This window comes from Neovison vison, chromosome 10, assembly GCF_020171115.1.
Source record: "Neovison vison isolate M4711 chromosome 10, ASM_NN_V1, whole genome shotgun sequence".
NCBI lineage: Eukaryota > Metazoa > Chordata > Mammalia > Carnivora > Mustelidae > Neogale > Neogale vison.
Genome location: NC_058100.1, coordinates 9,895,962 through 9,918,368, shown reverse-complemented (window position 1 = coordinate 9,918,368; position 22,407 = coordinate 9,895,962). Strand labels below are relative to the sequence as shown.

The window sequence follows — 22,407 nt, the reverse complement described above, 5'->3', positions numbered from 1 at the left end:
CCCCGACATTAACAGGGCCAGGAGGAACCGCTACGGCCACCACCGCCACCCGCCGAGGAGCCGCCCAAGCCCATTTGCCGCCACAGCCAAACTTTGCGGCTCTGAAGCGGCCGCCCTGCCGAGGCTCCGCCCCTGAGGCCCCGCCCCGCGTTAGGTTGAGGCCGCCCCGCTGCCGGCGAGGGCCGCCATTGCTATTGCGGCCTTCTTCCTCGGCTTGGGAGTCCCCGTCGCGTTCTCTCTTCCTCTCAGGAAAAGAGAGTGCAGCTCACGATTAAAGACTGGGGAAAAGTAGCTAGGACAGGGCTGAGGAACGGAGCGTTCCGACGGGGCCGCAACACGCGGAGCCTCCGCCCCAAAGCGGCGCGGACTGCCGCCTCGGTAGCTGTCATGGCGGCCCGGACCACGTGACCCCGCCTCGGCGCAGGCCTGGTTGCCCGTCGCTCTGGTTCTCCTGGCTCTCCGCCTCCCTCCCTTTCTCGTTTGCGGACTTGGGACATTCCCTTTCTTCCCCGAGGAGGACTGCTACACAGATTTCCGACAAATCCGGTAAGTTTGTCATGAGAATGGGCGTTTCCCAGGAACACCCCTACCCCTGGCGTTATCCTGGAGTCCCAAGCGATAGGGTCCCCCCCCACACCGCCCGCCCGCCTGCCTGCCCGACTTTTACACGCGTTTTCAGTCTCCACAGACTCCCGGATACTAATCCAAAAAAGTCTCCTTCTAAGGCCTTGAAAGAAATGAAAGAAAGAAAATGCATGTTGGCCCCGCGAGTCGGTCGTATTAACAGCTGGACTCGACCGAATACCCTTGCTGGCGTCTCCACTGGCAGCCGGGATCTTAGGAGCTAAACGGGGGTTTGTGCGGCCGCTGTGTGGCCGCCTCCCCCGGGTGGAAAGCATCGGCTTTCCAAGAAAATGCCTGTTCGGATGTGGGGGCGGCCAGCGTCGGCGCCTGCGCAGGGTCTCAGCGCGCCGCCTCCGGCTTCGGGGCTGGGGAGGAAGAGGCTGGGCGGTAAACAGGAAGTGGGCGCTCCGAGCTGGGGGGTGGCTCGCAGGTAGGTGTCTGGGGGGCCCGGGCCTCGCGAGTGGGGGGACCCCTTTCGGTAATCGGAGGTAGGGGAGGCGGCCGCTTCGATCCGACCGCTGTGCTCGTGGCTCTCAGGGCACCTTGCACCTGCGGCTGGGTGTGTCGCTCTTCTCTCTCCGAATTCCTGAAAGCAGGAATGGCAGGTCTCGGGAAGGGGCAAGGTGGGGCCGGGGCGGACGGTGCAGTACTTACCCTCTGCGTTCCCGAAGTCAGGATATACGGATCTGCGGACGTGTTCATCCGGGAAGTGGAAATCCACCTGGAAAGGGTATTATTGGTAGAAAATTTGCGGCCCCAAAGTCAAGTGTACGGTGTGCCATTATCTCGAGAAGGCTTGACGTACGTGCACGTACAAGCAGTATTAATTTACTTATGTTATAAAGTTGGTTTACATGGATGTTTAGAAGGTTATGTATGTTCTTAAAAGGACGGAAATGTTTTGAACCATAAGTGAACTCAGTTTTTCATTGAGTGTACAGTGCATTGAGTAGTGCTGGCTTCCGCGGCACATAGACAATGCGTTGAGTGTCTGGTGCTCTCCCAAATCGCTTTTGTCAGGATTACCTGAATATTTTAAAGGAGGTGCTCCAGGAGGTATTTCACGGTGCAGCCCATGGTTTTTGTATAATGCCTTTAAGTTAATTAAACCTTATCAGGTTTTCTTGAAGATGATTTCCTGGAATCTAGTTGCCACACTTAAGTGTTCCACTGGGCGTTTCTGTATTTGCATTATCTTCTAAGGACTATTAAGCAAGTGACATGCTTTTTTTTTTTTTTAAACCAAAAAGGGGTAGGACTTAACTTTTTTTTTTTTTTTTTTTAAATGGTTGATTTACTTATTTGAGAGAGACTACCTGCAGGGGAATAGAGAGAATCCTAAGCAAGCTCCACATTCAGTGCAGAGTCCAACTCAGGGCTGGATCTCAGGATCCTGAGATCATGACCTGAGTGGAAAACAAGAGTTGTACACTTAACCAGCTGAGCCACCCAGAAACCCTTGGGACTGTTTTTTAAGTTGGCATTTCACTTAGGTAATGTTTCAAATATTTTGGGTATATAGGATAGAAATTATTGGTCAAGTACTGTGATTTTTTTTATTCATGAAAATTCTGCTTCTTATTACTGTTTTGTGGAAAGTGTATTTATTGTAGAAACACATGCTGTAACCAATAAATTGGCATCAGCAACACCGGGTTGGAAATATAGTTAACTTAAAACCTATTTATTTAAAGTAGCTTTAGCAGTCTATTAATAAAGAGTCATTTGTACCTGTGTATGTCTTACTTATATATATATGTATATATATACTTTAAAATGCGTACATATATTCTTAGTAAATTTTTTGTTGTTCTTATACTGTTTATGTTAGTAAATGTTTTATTTTTATTTTTTAAACATCTCCTTTTATATTTATAGGAAACAGCTGGAGAAAATGACACATTGGTTTCATAGGAACCCATTAAAAGCCACAGCTCCTGTCACTTTTAACTACTATGGTGTAGCCGCTGGCCCTGCTGCTTCAAAAATTTGCAGGTTAGTTTTAGTCAATCTCAGCAAGTACTGTTTGAGCCACTGTTGGATACAAGGTACTAATTTAGGTTTCATGGGCAATACAGAAGTATGTAGCACATTGCCCTACCCTTAGACTCCTTATAAACTTACAAATGACTTGTGAAGAGTGAAATAATAGATTATTTAAAGTTTGGCAGCCATCTAGACTGCAGTCCTTAATTTTAGATTAGTGAGTCCCAGAGAGAGGAAAACAAACAAAAGAGTTAAGCTATATATTAAAACAGTACAAGAGACTTCACAAAGCTGTATATGGATATTGTTAATTAAGCGGATCGTAAATTCATGGAGTTCTGAGCAGGGAGAGCGTCCAGTAGGCTGGAATAGGCTTTGCAGTGTTCATATAGGAGAAAGGACTTGAGTTGGAGTTTGTGGCTCAGGTTGGGAGTTGGCGAACTGTCCTGCAGATTTTTCCCACTGCCTATTTTTATAAATAAAGTTTTATTAGAACACAGACATGTCATCTCACACCATTTATATATTGTGTCCGGCTGCCTTTGGCTGCTTTCCTCTACAACAGCAGAGCGGAGTAGTATCAGCAGAGACTTGATGAACCACAGCGCCTCATATATTTACTTTTAGCCTCTTTATGGAAAAGGTTTGCTAATACTTGATTTAGATGGTAAGACGTGATAGAAGATAATTTCTTACAGAAAAATGTTATTCTGGGGTAGTGAGTAGATCAGAACAAAAGAGATATTTCAAAGGAGGAGTCAACTGTTCAGAGTGTCTAATATGCTTGGGAAGTTGAAAAGGATTCAGTCTGTATGAAACACAGAACCTAGATGATCAAGACCTGATGGCACCAGTAATGGAAAATTGAGAGTGTTGCTACTTTCTATGGAAAGAAGGAGTGGAGCAAAAGATAGGAAAACTGACGTATTTATATATATCAGAGGTCATCAAACTTCTGTGAAGAGCTGAGTAGTAAACATTTTAGGCTTTGTGGGGCTATATACAGCTGCCGTTGGCATATTCTTATTTGTTCATTTTTATAAAAACAAGCTGAGAGCCGTTCAAAACAAGCTATAGGTTGTCATTTGCTAACCCTAATCTTAAACTCACAGAGGTTGGTCCCAGCTTAATTGTTTTATCTGTAATACTGGGCAAGTCACTTAACTTCTCTGGATATCATTATTCATCTATAAAATGAACAGCCTAAAACAGACATTTCTGAGGTACTTTTTTTTTTTCTGAAATTCTTTAATTTTAAGGTGAGTATAACTTTATACAGTTGGGTTGCAGATGATTGAGTGCCTCCCAGGAAGTAGCCAGTAAACTATTTGAGTCTAGAATAGGCCTTAAGAATTCAGCTTTTTTTCTGGTCCAGGAATTACTCTTGCCTAGCTTCTAGTTAAAAAACTCAACAATGACAAATTCATAAGGTAGCCCATCCCATTTCTGGTAATCTGTATGTAAGTGTTGGTATGTATTTTCTTGGAGTAAGCCTTTGTTGAACTTGTACCAGTGAGTCAACATTCCACCCAGACCATTTAAAATGAAGTCTGCACTTTCTTCTAAACATCACTGCTGCATTATAGGCCTTGTAAGTCTTAAAATATTTGAAATGTTAGTATTCTTTCATTCAACGGAGAACTTTGAGTGTGTCCTTTATCCTCAGGACCTACTAAGTTCTGGATGTACAGTCCCAAGTCTCTTGGTGCTAACAATCGAAGTGTAGTCTTTCATTAATCATTTACATACAGGTGTCTTCAATCATTGTCCTGCAGAATAATTTCTGAGCCCTCATTAAGCATGTTGCCTTCTGAAATTAGATGTGGAACTGGAACCCGACCAAGTTGGAGCTGATGTTGTAGCTCTCAGACTGGGTGTAAAGATGTTAAGACCTCCAAAGGAAGAAATAGTCTTTGGCAGAAAGCCAAAGACTAAACATTGTAAGGAACTTTTAGAGATAAGAGGAGATCCTGGGAAATTTAATGTTAGTGGAATAAAGGGAGAAGAGAATTTCAAGAAGGAAATGGTGGATCTGCAACATTTATTGCTGTGAAGAAGTAAAGGAGAATGGAGACCGGGAGCCTTTTTAAAATGAGTAGTAACCACGTGTTCTCACACACTCTTGATGTGTATGTTGAATTATAGGATGCAATTTAAAAATAGGGCTCCCTACTTAATAAAGTGTATTGTCGAGTTATGAAATTTTAAGGAGATGCTAAAACTGCATAAGCATGTTAAACTACCATTTTTTGAATATCTTTTATTGTGAACTGCTCTGTTCAATTTACTCATTCTTAATTCCTTTCTCCCATCTTACATGCTTGTGTTTATTTGTTGTTTTTTTTTAATTAAAACTTGCTGTATATTGTTATTACATAATTATATCCATGATTTGCCCCTTAGATGAGACTTTTATTTTAGTACCACTTGTAAAACAGTTGTTACTAGAATTTCACTTACCCCAGTGTTAGTCTTAACTAAGTTTATCCTGTGTATGCCTTAGTAAAACCTTCAAGGAGGTGTGTGTGTGTTATCTGAAAGCTTTTTACAATGGACACTTTCAAGCCACTTTTACATAGATTCATCACATTGCAGCTTACTTAAATATCTTGACTATTTCTGTCTCCTGTAAGTGACTTGAGATCATCCAGAGCACGACTGCTTGAACTCTTCACTGATCTGAGCTGTACTCCAGAAATGATGAAGAATGCATCAGATTCCTATTTTTCACTTTTACAAGGTTAGTTATTTATGAGAACTTAACAGCTTTGCAGAAATTCGCATTTAATTCTTAGGTTTTTCAAATTTGAATAGTTTAGTCTTTGGTCTGTATTCTTTGAGCTCAGTACTTGAGTTTCAGAAACATGAGAAATGATAGGGTGATTTTGGTCTTTCTAACATTTTGAAAATTAAATGTGTACATACTTCATATTATGTTACCTTAGAAGAAGATGTAGTAAAGAAGGGGATAGAGGGGCTAAGAGTTTTCTTCAGGTATCTGGATAAGTCATTATCTGAAAAAATTTCTAAACAGAATACTTGATATTTCTTCTAAAACTGAAATGCTGTACCTTTTTACAGGTTTCATAAATTCATTGGATGAATCTACCCAAGAAAGCAAGTTACGATATATTCAAAATTTCAAGTGGACTGATACATTACAGGGGCAGGTTCCAAGGTAGGCAACCCAGGAGTACAAAACAAAAGCCATTTTTGTAACTATTTAGCCAGTGTTTAACCCATACCCTCTGTATTTGAAGAAATAGAACTAGGTCTGATCAGCATCTTCTCTTATCAGGTAATTAGTTAAAAACATTTGACCTAAACTAATACATTCTGTTAAGTAAAAATATAATTTATTTCTCCTAGGCCAAATCTGTTTTTGAGATAATCAATACAGATATTAACTAGACTTAAACCCTCTTGGCTTTATTAATAACTCACAAAGAACAGTTTGGGAATTTGGAATCCTACTCTGTCTTTTAGTCTTTGCCTTCCTTCAAGGAGATCAAAATTTTGCTTTTCACCTAGTATTTTTTCTGATGGATAGTTCAGATGTCTTTGGTCAGTCTCTTTCTTACTCTTTGTCCCTGGTTCCATCCCTGCTCGATACTCTTTTGAGTCATAGTCTTATTTTCTCCGTAATTTGTCTTCACTGTTTCTGCTCTTTTTAAAAAATTTTGCCTCAGAACTTTCTTATCACTCACTTAAAACTAATCAGAAGAGATCTGGTTATAACAGGAAACGTCATAACAGTGCTAAATTTTTTTGGACTTTTTTTTTTTTTTAAACACCATTGTATTATTTAAATGACCATGTATCCTGATGTCAGTTTGCTGTAGAAAGTTGTGTAAAGTCAGAAGGGAAGGAAGTGGAGCTTGCTGAGAGGCCCAGGACAGGCATTGCAGTGGAAGGAGAAGGAGTGTGGACTTCGGATTGCTCCATACTCCGTCTCAGGTCTCTGTGTGAGCACCTGCTTCAGCTCTGGGTTGGGGTTACAGATGCAGGGCTTTCATGAGGAACGACGTAGGCAAGTTTATGGTAAGTGACTCAAATAATGCCAGGTATATAAAAGATAGTTTCCTTCCTTCCTTGGGCATTGGTGGTTCAGTGGTAGAATTCTCGCCTGCCTTCCTTCCTTGGCCATATTGTATGTAGAATTAATAAATTTGATAGGAAGGTGGGGACTGTGGGTTCTTCCCAGATTTTAATATTCTGGGATATTAAGGTTTTCCAAGTCCTCGTTTTATGTGTTTCTTTATGTGATCCCTTTGTACTTTATCTAAAATTAAGGGATGTTTTTCTTCAGAAAGACGTTTTTGAGAGTCAGACCTCTATCATTATCACATCGCAAAACTTTGGCAGATTGTAAAGTGTTTTGCAGTACATACATTTGACACTTTCCCCCCCATGCCAAATCTTGATTCCTTGTGACAGCTTTTTTTTAGTGAGTTTTATGAGGCAATGAAAAATTAGGTAATGAAGTCCTTAAGAAATGATATCCAATATACTCTACAGCTAAGATTTTTAAGTTGCTTTATCTTTGATTGTTGTTTATTCAGTAAAAAGTGTGCTATGAATGTATCTGTTCTGAAAATGTTTTTTCAACACTGTGTATTCTGACTTCCAAGACGTGTTACAGTAGAAATGGAGTGTTTGGGAGCAAGTGAGACTGAAATAAATGAAGGATAAAAAGGGAGACAGTTATTCACGAGACTTTATATAAATGAGCAAAACTGTCTTATTTAAAGGTAAACTTATAAATTAGATATGCCTACCAAATTACCAGATGTAATTCATTTGAAAGTTCTCAGTGCTGAAAAGAATGAACATTTTTTTTTTTTAAGATTTTATTTATTTATGTGTCAGAGAGGATGCAAAAGCAAGGGGAGAAGCAGGCTCCCTGCTGAGCAAGGAGCCCGATGTGGGTCTCTATCCCAGGACCCTGGGATCATGACCTGAACTAAAGGCAGACACTTAACTTACTGAGCCACCAGGCATCCCAAGAACAAACTATGAAGCTGTGCTTCCAGTGAAGCTGTGCTTCCAGTTTTCTTCCGTGGGTAACGCTGTTTTAAGAAGTGTGTTTAGTGTTCGCTTTGGCAGCACATCACTAAAACTGGAACAGCGTGGAGACTAGCATGGCCCCTTTGGTAGGATGACACACAAATTTGTGAAGTATTCCGTTAAAAAATACATAACTCGTGTTTATGTGTATTGTAACATATTAAACCAGATAGTACGTAAGTTGGTTTTGAACTGTGAATGTTTTATTTTTTTTTTAACCTAAAAAGTTTCCCTGTCTCCATTCCTTTTATGAGGCAGCAGTTAAATAAAAAATACAGAGTGGCGGGGCGCCTGCGTGGCTCTGACAGTTAGGCATCCAGCTCTTGATTTTGGCTCAGGTTGTGGTCTCAGGCTCATGAGATCAGCCCTGTGCTAGGTTCTGTGCTTATCAGGGAGTCTGCTTGAGATTCTCTCTCTGTCTCCCCTGCCCCTGCCCCCCGCAAATGCGTGTGCATGCATGTACCCTCTTTCTCAAATAAATAAATAAGCCTTTATTTTTTTTTAAGATTTTATTTATTTATTTGACAGAGAGAAATCACAAGTAGACGGAGAGGCAGGCAGAGAGAGGGAGATAGAGGGAAGCGGGCTCCCTGCTGAGCAGAGAGCCCGATGCGGGACTCGATCCCAGGACCCTGAGATCATGACCTGAGCCGAAGGCAGCGGCTTAACCCACTGAGCCACCCAGGCGCCCCTAAGCCTTTAAAAAAGAAAAAGTGGGACCATGATTCTAGTGTCTTTCCTTTGGGTAATTTTTCTGTATCTTAGTATAATGTATATAAAAGAAGGCTATTATTTCTGTCTTCTTCATCATTTGAGATAAATGAGGTAATATATAAAAAATTCTCATGTTCTTTTCAAAACAGGAATGATTAAAAATTAGTATTACCTTATTTGCTAAATAAGTTCTTGCCATCCTCTTGGTGTCGTATCTAGTAATAGAATCTGAAGGAAACAAATAAGAGTTTATAAGACCTTTTCCTTGTGGTCCCCATACTGATTGGCTTGGCATTCAAAGTCTACCAGTTTCACTTCAGCTTGGCTTTTTGACCTTGATTTCTTTCTACAGACCGTGTGCTCCATCACACTAGTTGGGTCACTCCTCTCAGAAAAATATGTTTATGCTTCTCTTGGGCTTTAACAGCATCATTCCCTTACCTGGAGTGCCCTTCTGCCTCCCTTCTGGCCATCTTTCAAGGCACAATTCAGAGACCGTCTCTACCATTAAAGTTCTCTAATCAGTCTGGCCTGAAACAGTCTCTCTTCTGAATCCCATTGCTTTTAAATTGCTGTAAGAACCATCCACTCCAGACTCAGCTGGGTACTTACTAAACATGTAGGTTCTGGGTCCCTCCCAGACTTTTGATTCTTTGGAGTTGAGTCTCTGTAATTTGTATTTTTTATTCTTATTTTTTTTAAATATTTTATTTATTTATTTGACAGAGAGAGATCACAAGTAGACAGAGAGGCAGGCAGAGAGAGGAAAGCAGGCTCCCTCCTGAGCAGAGAGCCCAATGCAGGGCTCAATCCCAGGATCCTGGGATCATGACCTGAGCCGAAGGCAGAGGCTTAACCCACTGAGGCACCCAGGTGCCCTATAATTTTTAAATTTTTAAAGCTAATCTGTGCACAGTAACCTTTGAGAACCTGCTATTCTCATGTTTACTATTACGGGCCATTATTTTTAGTCATTAAACACAGGACTGGTTTCTTCATTTTCCAGTTAGCATATAGTTCTTACATGATTTTGAGTTGGCTGTACGGGGGCTTCATATAGCAAAGTCTCAATAATTGACAGAACTTAATGACACCCATGTTTTTAATTCTAGTGCCCAGCAGGATGCTGTTTTTGAATTAATTTCCATGGGATTTAATGTAGCTTTATGGTATACCAAATATGCTTCTAGACTGGCTGGAAAAGAAAAGTAAGTCTAAAGGGGAGGGTTGTATAAATAATGTGTTATTTTTCAAATAAATGGAGATTCATTATTAAAAAGTCTGGGCTATTGATTATAATACCCCTTCTGTAAAGTGAAAGGTTGCCTCATAGCGTTTTAAGCCTCTGTTATGGAGCCCTAAAAGGGAAAAAAAAAAAATCTTGTCATGAGGAAGGTCTTTCTAAATAAAACCCAAACCCAAGAAAAGGAAAAAAAAAGAAAAGGAAAAAAAAAAGTATTTGACTGCATAAAAGTACTGTAAGCAAGATTACAAAACAAATGACAGATGGTCAGAAAAATCGCGATGCACATGACAAATTGTTTTTATAGTGGAAGAGGAAAGGAAAAGACCAACAAATCATTTGAAAATAAGCAAGCGACTTAAACAGGCAACTCACAGAAAAAGAGATAGATGGGAAAGCTGTTTTGATGGATTCAAGAATTGTGAAATGAATAAGATGCAATTTTTATAATAGTGAAAATAGGCGTTAGTGGTACGAAACTGGCAACTACCAACTGTGGTGCATCTGATATGCAGCCATTTCAACATAAGGGGGGCACGCGACTCTTGATCTCGGGGTTGTGAGTTTTGAGCCCCACATTGGGCATAGAGATTACTCAAAAATAAAATCTTAACAACAATAAGTAAAATAAAGTTGAATTTTATGTCCTGATGTAAAATCACCTGTAAAGTAATTAAATGATTAAGCACAAATGGGATAGTGAATATTGTGTTTTGACATGTGTGCATGTATTGGGTGTAGAATATTTTGCATTTGCTTAAAGCACAGTAGATTACCTGGAAGGAGCAAGAAGGCTATATCTCAACGTGTAGACAGGGTCTCCCTTTTTATAATTTGTAGTATCTTCTGTTGATATTTTTCATGTGCATTTGTCTTTTTAAGTGCCAAATTAGATTTTTTTAAAAGGGAGAAAACAAGTGGTAAGAAATACAAACGACTAATTTGGTTTTATCATAATGCATTGGTTGTTGATTTTAGTACAAGAAACAAGATTCATCCTCTAACTAATGTAACCACTATCTTTAAGCATAACAGAAGATGAAGCGAAAGAAGTCCATCGAAGCCTAAAAATTGCTGCGGGGATTTTTAAACATTTAAAGGTAAAATAATGATAACGATAAAATATAAAGACTAATACTGTAATTCTTGAATACTTTTTCTTTCTTGGGATGGGGGATTAGGAATTATTTCACATTGTAAAAAGAACCTAGTATAGGTTGTTTTTCTTAGGTTGAATACTTTATTGGTGATTGCAGCCAATTACAGAATATCAGATGTCTTCATTTTAGAAAGTCATCAGTGAATTTTACAATTACAAAATTCAAGTTGTAATTCAATGGTTATTTTGTATCCCTTCGGTAAAAAAAAAAGAAAATCTGACGGTTCTTACCATTTCCCATTGCGGTCTGTGGCAGTTGCCAGGATAAATCATGATTCTGCAAAGCTGAACTTGAGTATATTCTCTCTACCTCCATGAAAAGCCGAGGAGGGCAATCAGTTTGCACTAATTATATGAAATGTCCAGCAAAAGAAATTAGGAGAAAGACTGGTGGATTTCGCAGTCAGGCTTACCCACACCTTATCCTAGTTAAACTGCTAATTACTAGACACCTTCCAGAGGCCAGTGATGGGTTTTCTCATGATAAAATGAGATGCTTTTAGTGATTAAAAACCTGTGATTCTGAGTTAACAGAATTGTAGACCTCTTTCTACTCTACAGTTGTTAATAGGAATGAGTAATTCCAGCAGTCACGCAAAAGAGAGCTTTGGTTACTGTTGCAGTTAAACATTTCCAAAGATGAAAATGTAGCTTGCATATCTGTACTATCTATTTTGACCCAAGTTTTGCAAAGGCGTATGAGAAGCTTTAAAAATTTTAGTATACAGGATCTTTTGTTCTCTAGAAGCTAAATACTGCTCCTTTTGTACACAGTTTTGGTGCCCTGAATTTATTCTGTTTAGGATTTTTTTTCGTAAAAACCTTTTAAAAAATATTTTATTAATTTAAATTTTATTTACTTATTTTTAAGATTTATTTATTTTAGGGGGGTGGGAAGAGGAGGGGAAAGGAGGGGTAGAGGGAGAGTGAAACCCAAGCAGACTCCGTGCTGAGCCACGGAGCTTGACAGAGGGCTCGATCTCAGGACTCTGAGATCACAACCAGAGCTGAAACCAAGGGGCATACACTTAACTGACTGCACCACCCAGGCACCCTAGGCTCTTATTTTTAAATCATCTATACACTCAAGGTGGGGCTTGAACTCAAAACTGTGAGATCAGGAGGCACATGCTCTACTGGCCAAGCCTGCTAGGCACCCCCTGAATTTCTGATCAATCTCCAAATTGAATGTCTTCCATTTTTGTTCATCTCTAACAACTGGGTTAAAATAAAATGTGGCTTCTTTGTTGTTTTTCTTTCTCTCTCAGGAAAGTCATATCCCAAAGCTTATTACACCTGCAGAAAAGGGGAGGGATTTAGAGGCACGACTGCTAGAAGCTTATGTTGTCCAGTGTCAGGCTGAAGCTCAAGAAGGTATCCTATATATTGTAAGATTTTTTTTTTTTAAAGGAATTTTTATTGGCCTCTGATTCATTCATTCTTTCTTTTTTTTTCCTTAAATCAGAATTAGATGGATTTGAGTCTCACATTTGAGAAATTTATTGTGAGGAACAACTTCACCTTCAGCATTTGCCTTCATGGATAGTTAGCAGGAAAAGGCCTTGCAGTTTAATGGCTCTTTTATTTTCATTTACTTATTTATTTATTTTAAAGTTGGGGAGTTTTTTTTTTTTTTCTTCCTTTAACAGAGAGACAGAGAGGGAACACAAGCAGGGGTAATGGGAAAGAGAGAAGCAGGCTTCCTGCCAGGCAAGGAGCCCAGTATGGGGCTTGAACCCAGGACCCTGGGATCATGACCTGAGCCGAAGGCAGATGCTTAATGACTGAGCTACCCAGGCTGAGACTGGGCACCCAGCCACCCTGTTGGCTCTTTTAAAAAGGATTTTGATGTCATGCCATTTCTGACAACATCAGATTAATTCGGTAACTCCTTTTCCCCTCTCTACCTTGCTTGCTCTTTTTCCTCTTGCACTGCGTGGCTTTCCTTTAAATCTTCATCTTTTAGTGGCAGGAAATAAATGAAGACTCCGGTAAAACCAGTAAAGAAACTTTGTAGGCTTTTTGTTTTTCTCTGTTTTAAATTCGAGTGTCCTGGAAGTGTTTGTTGTCGTAGTAGTAATTTTTTGTGAGTAGCTAATAATTGGCTAGTGATTTAAAGAAACAGTATCAAAATCAGCAGGCTCAGTCACTTAAACTTTTCATGTTAAAATTCTTAACAAACTATTAAAATTCCAAATAGATCGTTGGGCTTTCTTTTGCTATTATAATGAATTTAATGCAAGTAAACTTAATTACAACTCACTTTATTGTGCTTTGGTTACAGTAACCATTGCTCGAGCAATTGAACTGAAGCACGCTCCTGGACTGATTGCTGCACTGGCATATGAAACTGCCAACTTCTATCAAAAAGCTGGTAAGTTTATAATTCTTTTGTTGTATTTTTAGTGTTCAGATTTTCAGATTAAACTCTTGGCTTAATAGGGAACAAGCAAAACTACAAGATTCTCAGACTGTTTGTCCATTTGCAAAACTGGAATAATACCACATTATTTTATTACGTTGTTTCAAAGACTGAGGACTGTTCAGTTAATATGCTATGTAACTTAACGGAAAGGACAGTGTAGTCCTTTTTAACAAGTTATATGTAATAATTATACAGGTGTTTTAATTTTTTTTTTTAAGATTTTTTTATGTATTTATTTGACAGAGAGATCACAAGTAGGCAGAGAGGTAGGCAGAGAGAGGAAGGAAAGCAGGCTTCCCGCTGAGCAGAGAGCCCGATGTGGGGCTCGATCCCAGGACCCTGAACTCATGACCCGAGCTGAAGGCAGAGGCTTTAACACAGTGAGCCACCCAGGGGCCCCCAGGTGTTTTAATTTTGAAGTTTTTTCTTTTACCTTAATAATAACCTTACATTTGCTGTCATTAAAGAAACTGAACTCCAGAGAATTAACTAACCTGTAATTTAACGGTTACTAGGCATGAAGTTGGGACTAGAACTCTGGTCTTCTCATTAGCCCATTATTCTTTTCATTCACTTATTTAGGAAACAAGCATTTGTTTCTATGTATGGGATGATTACTATTTTAGTTGCTAGCTATACAAAGATCAGTAGAAGAGATTCACAGTCTGGGGAAGGAAGCAAACATATAGCCACATTATCACAGCATAAAATAAGATGTTATTACAGCAGTGTAATGAAAACCAAAAGGATCTAGGCATGCTGGAGGAGATTGTCTAGGGGAAGGTGGCATTTGAGCCTGACTTTGAAACAGAAGTTCTACATTTGCTAGGAAGCTTTGCCATATGGAAGAGTAGAGCATTCTGTAGTACATCAGAGATAAGAAAGAATTCAGCACCTTCTGGGACCTTTAAACAGCTGTCTTAGCTGAAACAGGGTGATAGGAGAAAAGGTTAGGAAAGTATGCATGTGTGAGATCTTGAATTGGTGTGTAAGCCTATCTAAGAAATTTGGTTTTTATTCAGTAGATAATTGGGACCCATTAATAGATAGGAAGCAAATCTGATTGGATTTGAATTTAAGAAAGGTCCCTCTAATTGTAAGATGAGAAATGGGCTTGCCTGGTGAAGGACTACTTGGCTGACCCCGCTTAGGTTTAGAAGCGAGTATAGTGTGTGGAGGAAGTGATGGAAGCCTCGACAAAGACAGTGAAGTGGGGAGTGGAAGAGAAATGGGTAAGAGAGAAGTTGGCAGGATGTGCGTGTGTGTGTGTGTTAGTGTGTGTGTTAGGCAAGATTCAGTGCTGCGGGATGGACCAGTAGGACCACCCATGTCTCTGACTTGGGTGACCACACTACACATTGCTATGTTATATAATTTTAAGAAGACAGTAAAACAGTATATAATTTTGTATTTATCTTGAAGTTCTGTTGTTACCATTATCTTAAACTTGTTATATTACCATCAAAAGATGTGCCGTGGTATTTAAACAACCTTATTATGTAGTTAAAATACAGTTATGGGAAAATTAAAGTTTTTTGGGGAAATGTGTAAATGCTCGAGTTTTAGATTTGAATGGCATTCTGCTGTTAGCATCTGAACACATGATCTAAAAGTCTTCTAGTGAATCAGGGTGAAATTATATTTTGCTTTTTAAAATGTAACTTTAGATCATACTTTATCCAGTTTGGAGCCTGCGTATTCTGCTAAATGGAGAAAGTATCTTCACTTGAAAATGTGTTTCTACACAGCTTATGTAAGTATTTGTAGCCTGAAAAACAACATAAATTATTGTCTTTCCAGCCCCTTGAGTGCTAGGTCTGTCATCTTGTCAGACTCTCAATCAGCATTTTACAAATAACAGCCAGTTCTCAGTCAGTGGTGACGGACAGTGCAGCCATTGTGAGCTGAAGTGGGTGGAAATAGATGATGTAGAATTGTAGAACTGTATCAGAGCAGTGGAATTACTGTCTGAGCGAAACTCACTTTTAAGCCGGAACCTTCCGCCTACTTAACGAGAATTCTCTCCTTTCATCTTGGATGTTGAAGAAGGCATTTACTGATTCTAATCATAAGGCATACCATCCAGTATGTCCCCTAGATCTGTGCAGAACCATTCATAAGCCCTCTTTGAGGAGTTGCTTATCAGTCTGTTACACCCATTAAACAAACTTACTTTTTGTTGGTTAGAATATCCTGTGAGAGATAATCAAACACCTTTTTTGGATCCAGGTTGATATTTTATTTTTTATACCTTAAAAACATGTCTTCAAGCATTCAGTGTTGGATCATTTGTAGTCCTTGCCTTTGATTACAGACATTTAAGGAGAGAGCAAGGCGTACTACAGGCTGATAACATTTCTCCTGAAAACTGTTTAGTCATTAACCTTAGAGCCCTCCCTTCCTCTCCTTCTGCATTAGCACTGCAGTTTCCCTCCTTTATCTGCTGTGCCTGGATTGTAAAAACAGATTTCATTACTCAGAAATACTTTTTGCTCTCAGCCTGTAGTTAGAAAGTTCGTTTGGCTCAAAGCTTGACTTAATCCCACTTTTTATACTAACAGTGATTGGGGGAGGCTTATTCAAGTAAAGAAGTATAAGGGGTTGCATTGATACTTCCAACAGTGGACAAAGGCGCTCCTTTATCTGATGCGTATGTAAAACAATGATAGCAGAAGGCATCATTTGTGGTGAGAATGAATAAAAATTTGTTTCTCTATCAGGCTTACTGTTATCATGGTCAGACTTTGTTGGCTAGCGATAAATGTGGTGAAGCAATCAGGTCCCTCCAAGAAGCAGAAAAATGTAAGTATTCCTGCCAGAATATTGACTCCCTTTTTAAAAACAAATGTTTTATCCTAAAAGGAAATAACCAGTTAGAAGAGAGTTAGGCTGATTTCATGAAAGAGAATGGGACCAAGTGAGAGAACTGGAGAGAGAGAGAAACAAAGTTCCAAAAGCCAAAAAATCTGTAGAAAACACTTACTTCCCCTTACACTCGTACTGGTATTGCTGTCAGACTAGGTCAGAGCCTTTTTAGTATGGTCAATAACTAATTATAATCAAATGATTTTCCCTTTCACATGCAGTTTATGCCAAGGCAGAAGCATTGTGCAAAGAATATGGAGAAACCAAAGGACCCGGCCCAACGGTCAAACCTTCAGGACACCTATTCTTCAGGAAACTTGGAAATCTTGTGAAGAACACCCTAGAGAAATGTCAGAGAGAAAATGGATTCATGTGGGTACAGCTCAGTATGATTTTCATAATATTAATATGGTATATACTTGTATTTATAATGTTTAAGTATTTATATTGTGTCAGTAATCACACAGTTTCTGTTAGTCTCTGCCCCCAAAGATTTTATGTCGGATTGAATTTAACTTTAACTCTGATAATCTCTTTAAATTGGTAGTAAAATTCCCTGGTGTTGGACTGACTTTATTCTACTTCTGATGATGATATATAAAAGCAGATTCTAAAAATTAAACATCAGTTATTAACATGTAGCTCACTTACAGTGTCTGAATTTTCTCTTCGCGTTGCCTCCCTGCTGTTTCTTCCCGGCGTGTTACAGATGGCTTCTCTGCTCCCTTCGCGTGTTCATCTCACTCTGGTTGCAGCTGTCTGTAAAGCAGGGAAATGGGTTTTCTGTCAGTCCTGCCTAGTCCTATCAAACAGTTTTCCATTGTTAAGTCCGCATTGTTCAAACTGTAGACAACCACCTGTGTGGACTGGGAGAAGCAGTTTTGTCCCCGCTTGGATCTCTTTACGTTCTTCCGCTCACGTCCTGCATTTGGTCACACTGAACTGTTTTACTTGCTTAAACATACCTAGTATAACTTCTGTCCCTTCTTTTGGAAAGCATTCCTGAACCACCCCTGCCCCCTAACATGGGGGTTAGTTGCCCCTCTTTCGTGTTCTCACGGTGTACAATATTTGTCGCAGCTTCAGTTACGGTGCATTGTTGTTGACAAGTTTTCCTGTTTCGTCTGCTCATGCAAGCTGCGTGAAGCAGGAAAATCTTGTCTGTCGTGCCCGTCATTACTGTCTTTCTCTCGCACAGGGCCTTGAACATAGTAGATGCTCAAGTAGTTGAATGAATGAATTGCTTTTTAAATTGCTTTTTGCAGTTACTTTCAAAAAATTCCAACCGAAGCTCCACAACTGGAACTCAAAGCAAATTACGGTCTCGTAGAGCCTGTACCTTTCGAATTTCCTCCTACAAGTGCACAGTGGACACCAGACACGCTGGCCGCATTTGATCTCACCAAAAGACCCAAGGATGACAATGTATGAGATTGGCTTTCTTCCACTTGTTCATAGAAGTTTGAGAAGAGAGTTCGGAATTAGCATTTTAGATGTATAGTTTGTCTGAACGTTAAATGAGCTACCTGCAGTGCTGGGTAATGTGTTGTTGAACTCTCTCGGAGATAATAAGATCTCTAGGCCTGAATTATCTTCTGATTTTCTGCATAATTGAAGTTGTTTTCAAACACCTTCTCTTGCCTCTCTGTAGTTTCTAAGAGCCTCCTTTAAGAAGAGTGTGGGAGAAAAGGTCTGAAACAGATGGCTTGTCCATGTGTGTATTGCTGTAGCAATACTGTGTTTTGGATTTAGCATGCCTCAGGGTATTTGAAGATTTGATCTAATTTCAACATTCCATGAAATCATCCAGCGGTAAAATAAGACTGCTTTTATTCATTTCTATCTAAGTACATCTAGGTGTGCTAAGTCAGATAGTAGATTAAGTGGAACATTTGAGGTTTGACTGCCAGAAGAGGAGGTGTCTGAAAAAAAGGGATGGGAATTAATTTGCAGCCATAGCTCCTTCCTGAAATGTTTTTAGGTAATCTTATAATATAGTTTTTAAAAATATGATTTCCTCCCAACTCTGAAACTGTTATTAAAATGACTATCTTGGGGTGCCTGGGTGGCTCAGTGGGTTAAAGCCTCTGCCTTCTGCTCAGATCATGATCCCAGGGTCCTGGGATCGAGCCCTGCATTGGGCTCTCTGCTAAACGGGGAGCCTCCTCCCCCCTTCCTCTCTGCCTACTTGTGATCTCTATCAAATAAATAAAATCTTTTTAAAAAATAGAATAAAATGACTTTTTATCCTGCTCAGCCTCTAAAGTAATGCTGCATGAGGTAGCCTGTTACTGTCATGAGGTATTTTCAAACTTAGAAGAGTTCCGTGTGCACAGATTCATCGCTCAGTTTCTCCCTCATCAGAAAGAGGAAGAGCACCATTAGCTTGGTTTTTGCCTACCCATCTGGGTAGATGTAGGTACTACATCTTCACGGAAATGTTGCTTCCTGATTCCGTCTTGAATTGGTACACGTAGCTTTTGGAACAGCATTGTTAATCTCCGTATTGTGTAATTTTAATACAGCATCTCTTAAAAGTCTAAGGTGGAAAAGGTCTAGTGTTTGTTTTTCAAGTCTTAGTTTATGTATTTAGCACTGTGTTTCTCTTTCTCCCTAGACCAAACCCAAACCAGAAGAAGTGGTGAAGCCTGTGAAAGAACCAGATATCAAACCTCAGAAGGACACGGGATGCTATATCTCCTAAAGTACATTGAGAAAAGGGGCACTTTGAATTTCTTTACTAGTAGCTAAGAGAAACCATGGAACTTCATATTTCTTGAAATGTTTCCTCTGAAGCCTGTAGAATGATTTAGTACATTCAGAGGGAAATCTGCCTTCAGTTTATTTGTTCTTAATTTTTAATGTAGTAGAGTTGTTTCATGCTTTGTTTCCAGATGCCTTTTTAATCAGGACAACATGTAAAAGATTTTATTATGCCCCTGAAGGGCCTATTTTGTTGTTGGTTTTTGTCTCCGAACTCTGGGTAGTAATAAGTTTCTGGTTAATATAGGCCAGAATCATGTGGTTTCAGGTATGTTTTTCTGTCCTCACACACACAAAAAGTTTATTTTCCTTTCTCTTATTTGATGCCAGAAGAAGGAGAGGAGTTGGTTTTTAACGGAGAGGTTTTCCCCCTTCACCATTATGTTGTCACACAGACTTGTGTTCTGAGTCTGTTCTCTTTTCTGGTAGAAAAGTTATTTGGAGTTGAAGATCAGAAAATCTTCTACCAAATCCCTCACATATATAAGAAGTGATAATTTGTTCAGAAATCAGTGTTTATAAGTATTTTGAGACCATTTAAGAACTTACCCCAGGCGTGACTGGCTGGCTCAGTTGGGGGAGCATGTGACTCTTGATCTCAGGGTTCTGAATTCAGGCCCCATGTTGGACATACAAATAACTCAAGTAAATAAATAAATCTTAGCGGAAAAAAAAAAAAAAAAAGGTACGTACTCCTATTCTGGTAGTCTTGCACTTTATTTCAGTCTCAATGAACCTACAATGATTTTTACAAGTTCCTTTCCTAGTAGGTTTTTTTATTTAGAGGACAGAGCTTTGTGACAGCTCTTAATGAACAAAGAATGAAAATGTTTTTGCAGAAGTAAGATAATGCATGATGTAAAGAAGGTATTTGAAACCTAAATGGAGGTAGGTTGTCCTGAATTACACTGGTAACTACATTTTGGCAACAGAAGTTATGGTGAAATGCCTTTGTTACCTGACTTCAGTGTGCATTGTTTCTATATGGTTTTCCAATACACGTGTCCTATCCAAGTTGTATTGCTTTAGGCCAGAGGCCGTAACAAAAACTTAAAGAGCAAACATACAATATGTTCTTAAAAATAGCTCGTAATATTGAAGTCATTAGTTTAGCATATACACAAACCTGGGAAATAGTGGATGCATAATACTTTTAACAAAAGTCACACATCTGTAGGTTTATCTTTTGAATATTCTTCTGGGGTGTTAGCTGATTTTCCTTATCGTAAATGACTGATTGGTTCACTTAATAGAAATCATAGTAGTGGACACCAGGAGCTTACTATTTGCCAGGCCCTCTGCTAAACACTGATCATGGATGAACCATTGAATCCACACCGCAGTCCTATGACAAATGAGTAGAATCTGCGTAAAGTGTTTAAATAGTAATAAACATTTCATTATGAAGAATAAATGGGGCGCCTGGCTGGCTTAGTCAGTGGAACATACGACTTGATCTCAGGGTTGTGAGTTCACGCCCTACGTTGGATGTAGAGATTACTTAAAAAAAAAAAAAAAACACCCTTAAAAAGAAACAGATTATGCCTGTCTGAATCAGTATTATGTTCAAATAAATGATTACTTTAAATTACAGTTTTCACTCTTGAAAATACTTAGTATCAGTGAGGATTCTTTTTTTTTTAAATAAGCGGAGATGCTAATTACCCCTTGCTGTATAACAGGTAATATTTGAAGCTGCAGAGTCCAATAAGTGGAATAATAACCAGACATTTCATTTTATTTCTCTGTGTATAGAAAAAATATTTTAATTAAGTTTCACTGTATCTTGTGTGCTACTACAAAATCACTGGTTTGCGATATGCCATTTACTGATGGAACTTTAAATAGTACTTGATGCCCGCTTGTTGCTCTTGGCCTGTAGGAACTATCTATCTTGGGTACTAGGGCATACTAACCTAGTTAACCGAATTTCCACATAGACATTTTTGTGCATCATACCACCATATGTGGCATGAAAACGCGTCATATGGTCAGTGCTTCTGTAAAATGCAGAAAATACTGGTGTTACTTTAAGTCAGTAATTGGCAGCTTCGACCTGAGCAAGTAATATCGTGTTGACTTCAGCATAAGTGACACTCTGTGACTAGAATTCCCCATTTTTATCATATTCTTTAAAATGGTGTTGGAGATTTTTGGAGGTTGTAACAGATGTAAAGCAGTTGCATGGAAGCTGTAGAGGGATGTAACTGTGTGTCAACTACGCGTACATTTCATTCTTAGTTAAACTGGATAATGACAGTTAACATACTCCACTACAAGTGTTGGTTTATATAATGAATTATCTTTTTATTTATGAAAATAAAAGTAATTTTACTTACAAACTCATTGGGATTTTGTTTTTTGACAAGTATTTTTACATTTATTAAACCAGTAACCATTAATAGGACACAGAACCCCTAATTCTTCACAGTAAGGTTTTCCGATGACAGACCCACATACCTCAGGTGCTTTACGCCACATGAGTTCATTAACTATCCAACATTCCTCGACCTATCTGGTTTCTATTTATGTTTATTGGTACATACCACCTCTGAATCTCAAAGTAGAAATTCCTTTGGCCTGTATCTACCTTCCTTGTTGCATTACCCAGTGCAACACGGTGGTGTGTCCTATGGGAACCTGGGCTAGAGATCAGTCCTTGTGGCCGAGCAGTGCTCTGCACTAAACTCCGTGCTTTGGAAACTTGAGCTATAAATGTATTGAGACATAAAACCCCATTCGGAAATCTTTCTTTATTTTCCAGAGTGTGCTTTAGAAAATACCACATTTTTAAAATCTCTTAATATGTGTATAAAAATAAATTTTGGGGATGCCTGGGTAGCTCAGTTAAGCATCTGCCATCCGCTCAGGTCGTGATCCCAGGGTCCTGGGATCCTGCTCAGTGAGGAGTCTTATTTTTCCCTCTCCCTCTGCCAGGCCCCCTCCTTCCCCGCCCCCCGCCTTGTGCGCTCTCAAAATCTTAAAAAGAAAACTTGGAATGTCATCTGGCTTAGCATAATTTTGTGTCTAAAGGCTTGATATTTGAGTAATTTGCTTAGAATTTACATTTTAATTCTATTTTTAAAGATTTTATTTATTTGAGCACAAGTCAGGGAGAGGAGCAGAGGGAGAAGGAGAAGCAGACTCTCCATTGAGCACAGCCGCACGGGGAGCTCAGAGCTTGGAGCCCAGGACCTTGAGATCATGACCCCGGCGAAGGCAGGTGCTTAACCGACTGACCCACCAGGTGCCATCTACATCTTTATCTTTAAAATGTTTTAGTAAACTGAAGGGACTAAATTAAGGGGAGCCTACTGTGAATTATAGAATAAAAACGACTTACCCAGAAGGCCAGAGCTATCACTGAAATGCAATTCAATATATCCAAAACCTTTGATATGCTCGAGGTAGGTGTGAGTTCATATTGTCATTCAGAATGCTCCCTAGAGAGAATGTTTGTTCATTGGTAGCTTGAGTTTTATTCTCTAAAGAAAATTTTTTTATAGTTTTGCTTATTTATGTAATCGCTACACCCACTCAACATGGGGCTTGAACTCACCC

The 22,407-nt window shown here is 39.3% G+C and overlaps 1 protein-coding gene across 2 annotated transcripts; it reads left to right on the top strand.

Moving 5' to 3' along the window:
- The first annotated feature begins 226 nt into the window (after nt 1-226).
- BROX (BRO1 domain and CAAX motif containing) lies at nt 227-21,188 on the top strand. Of its 2 annotated transcripts, none has more exons than XM_044266795.1 (13): nt 227-546; nt 2,503-2,619; nt 5,244-5,350; nt 5,692-5,788; nt 9,504-9,599; nt 10,662-10,734; nt 12,062-12,167; nt 13,078-13,167; nt 14,886-14,971; nt 15,939-16,020; nt 16,305-16,455; nt 17,349-17,508; nt 18,701-21,188. In XM_044266795.1, exons 2-13 carry the CDS (start codon nt 2,519-2,521, stop codon nt 18,785-18,787), a joined length of 1,236 nt encoding a protein of 411 aa, XP_044122730.1. In that variant the 5' UTR covers nt 227-546; nt 2,503-2,518; the 3' UTR covers nt 18,788-21,188. The 2 variants fall into 2 exon arrangements, with proteins under 2 accessions (XP_044122730.1, XP_044122729.1); XM_044266794.1 differs by lacking the exon at nt 227-546 and adding an exon at nt 976-1,054.
- The last annotated feature ends 1,219 nt before the right edge of the window (nt 21,189-22,407 follow it).

Bases quoted from the DNA above. Each gene is read 5' to 3' on its own strand.
- BROX (XM_044266795.1), top strand. From the start codon at position 2,519: ATGACACATTGGTTTCATAGGAACCCATTAAAAGCCACAGCTCCTGTC. The intron at 9,600-10,661 runs GTAAGTCTAAAG...ACTATCTTTAAG, and splicing joins AGACTGGCTGGAAAAGAAAA to CATAACAGAAGATGAAGCGA. The intron at 12,168-13,077 runs GTATCCTATATA...CTTTGGTTACAG, and splicing joins TCAGGCTGAAGCTCAAGAAG to TAACCATTGCTCGAGCAATT.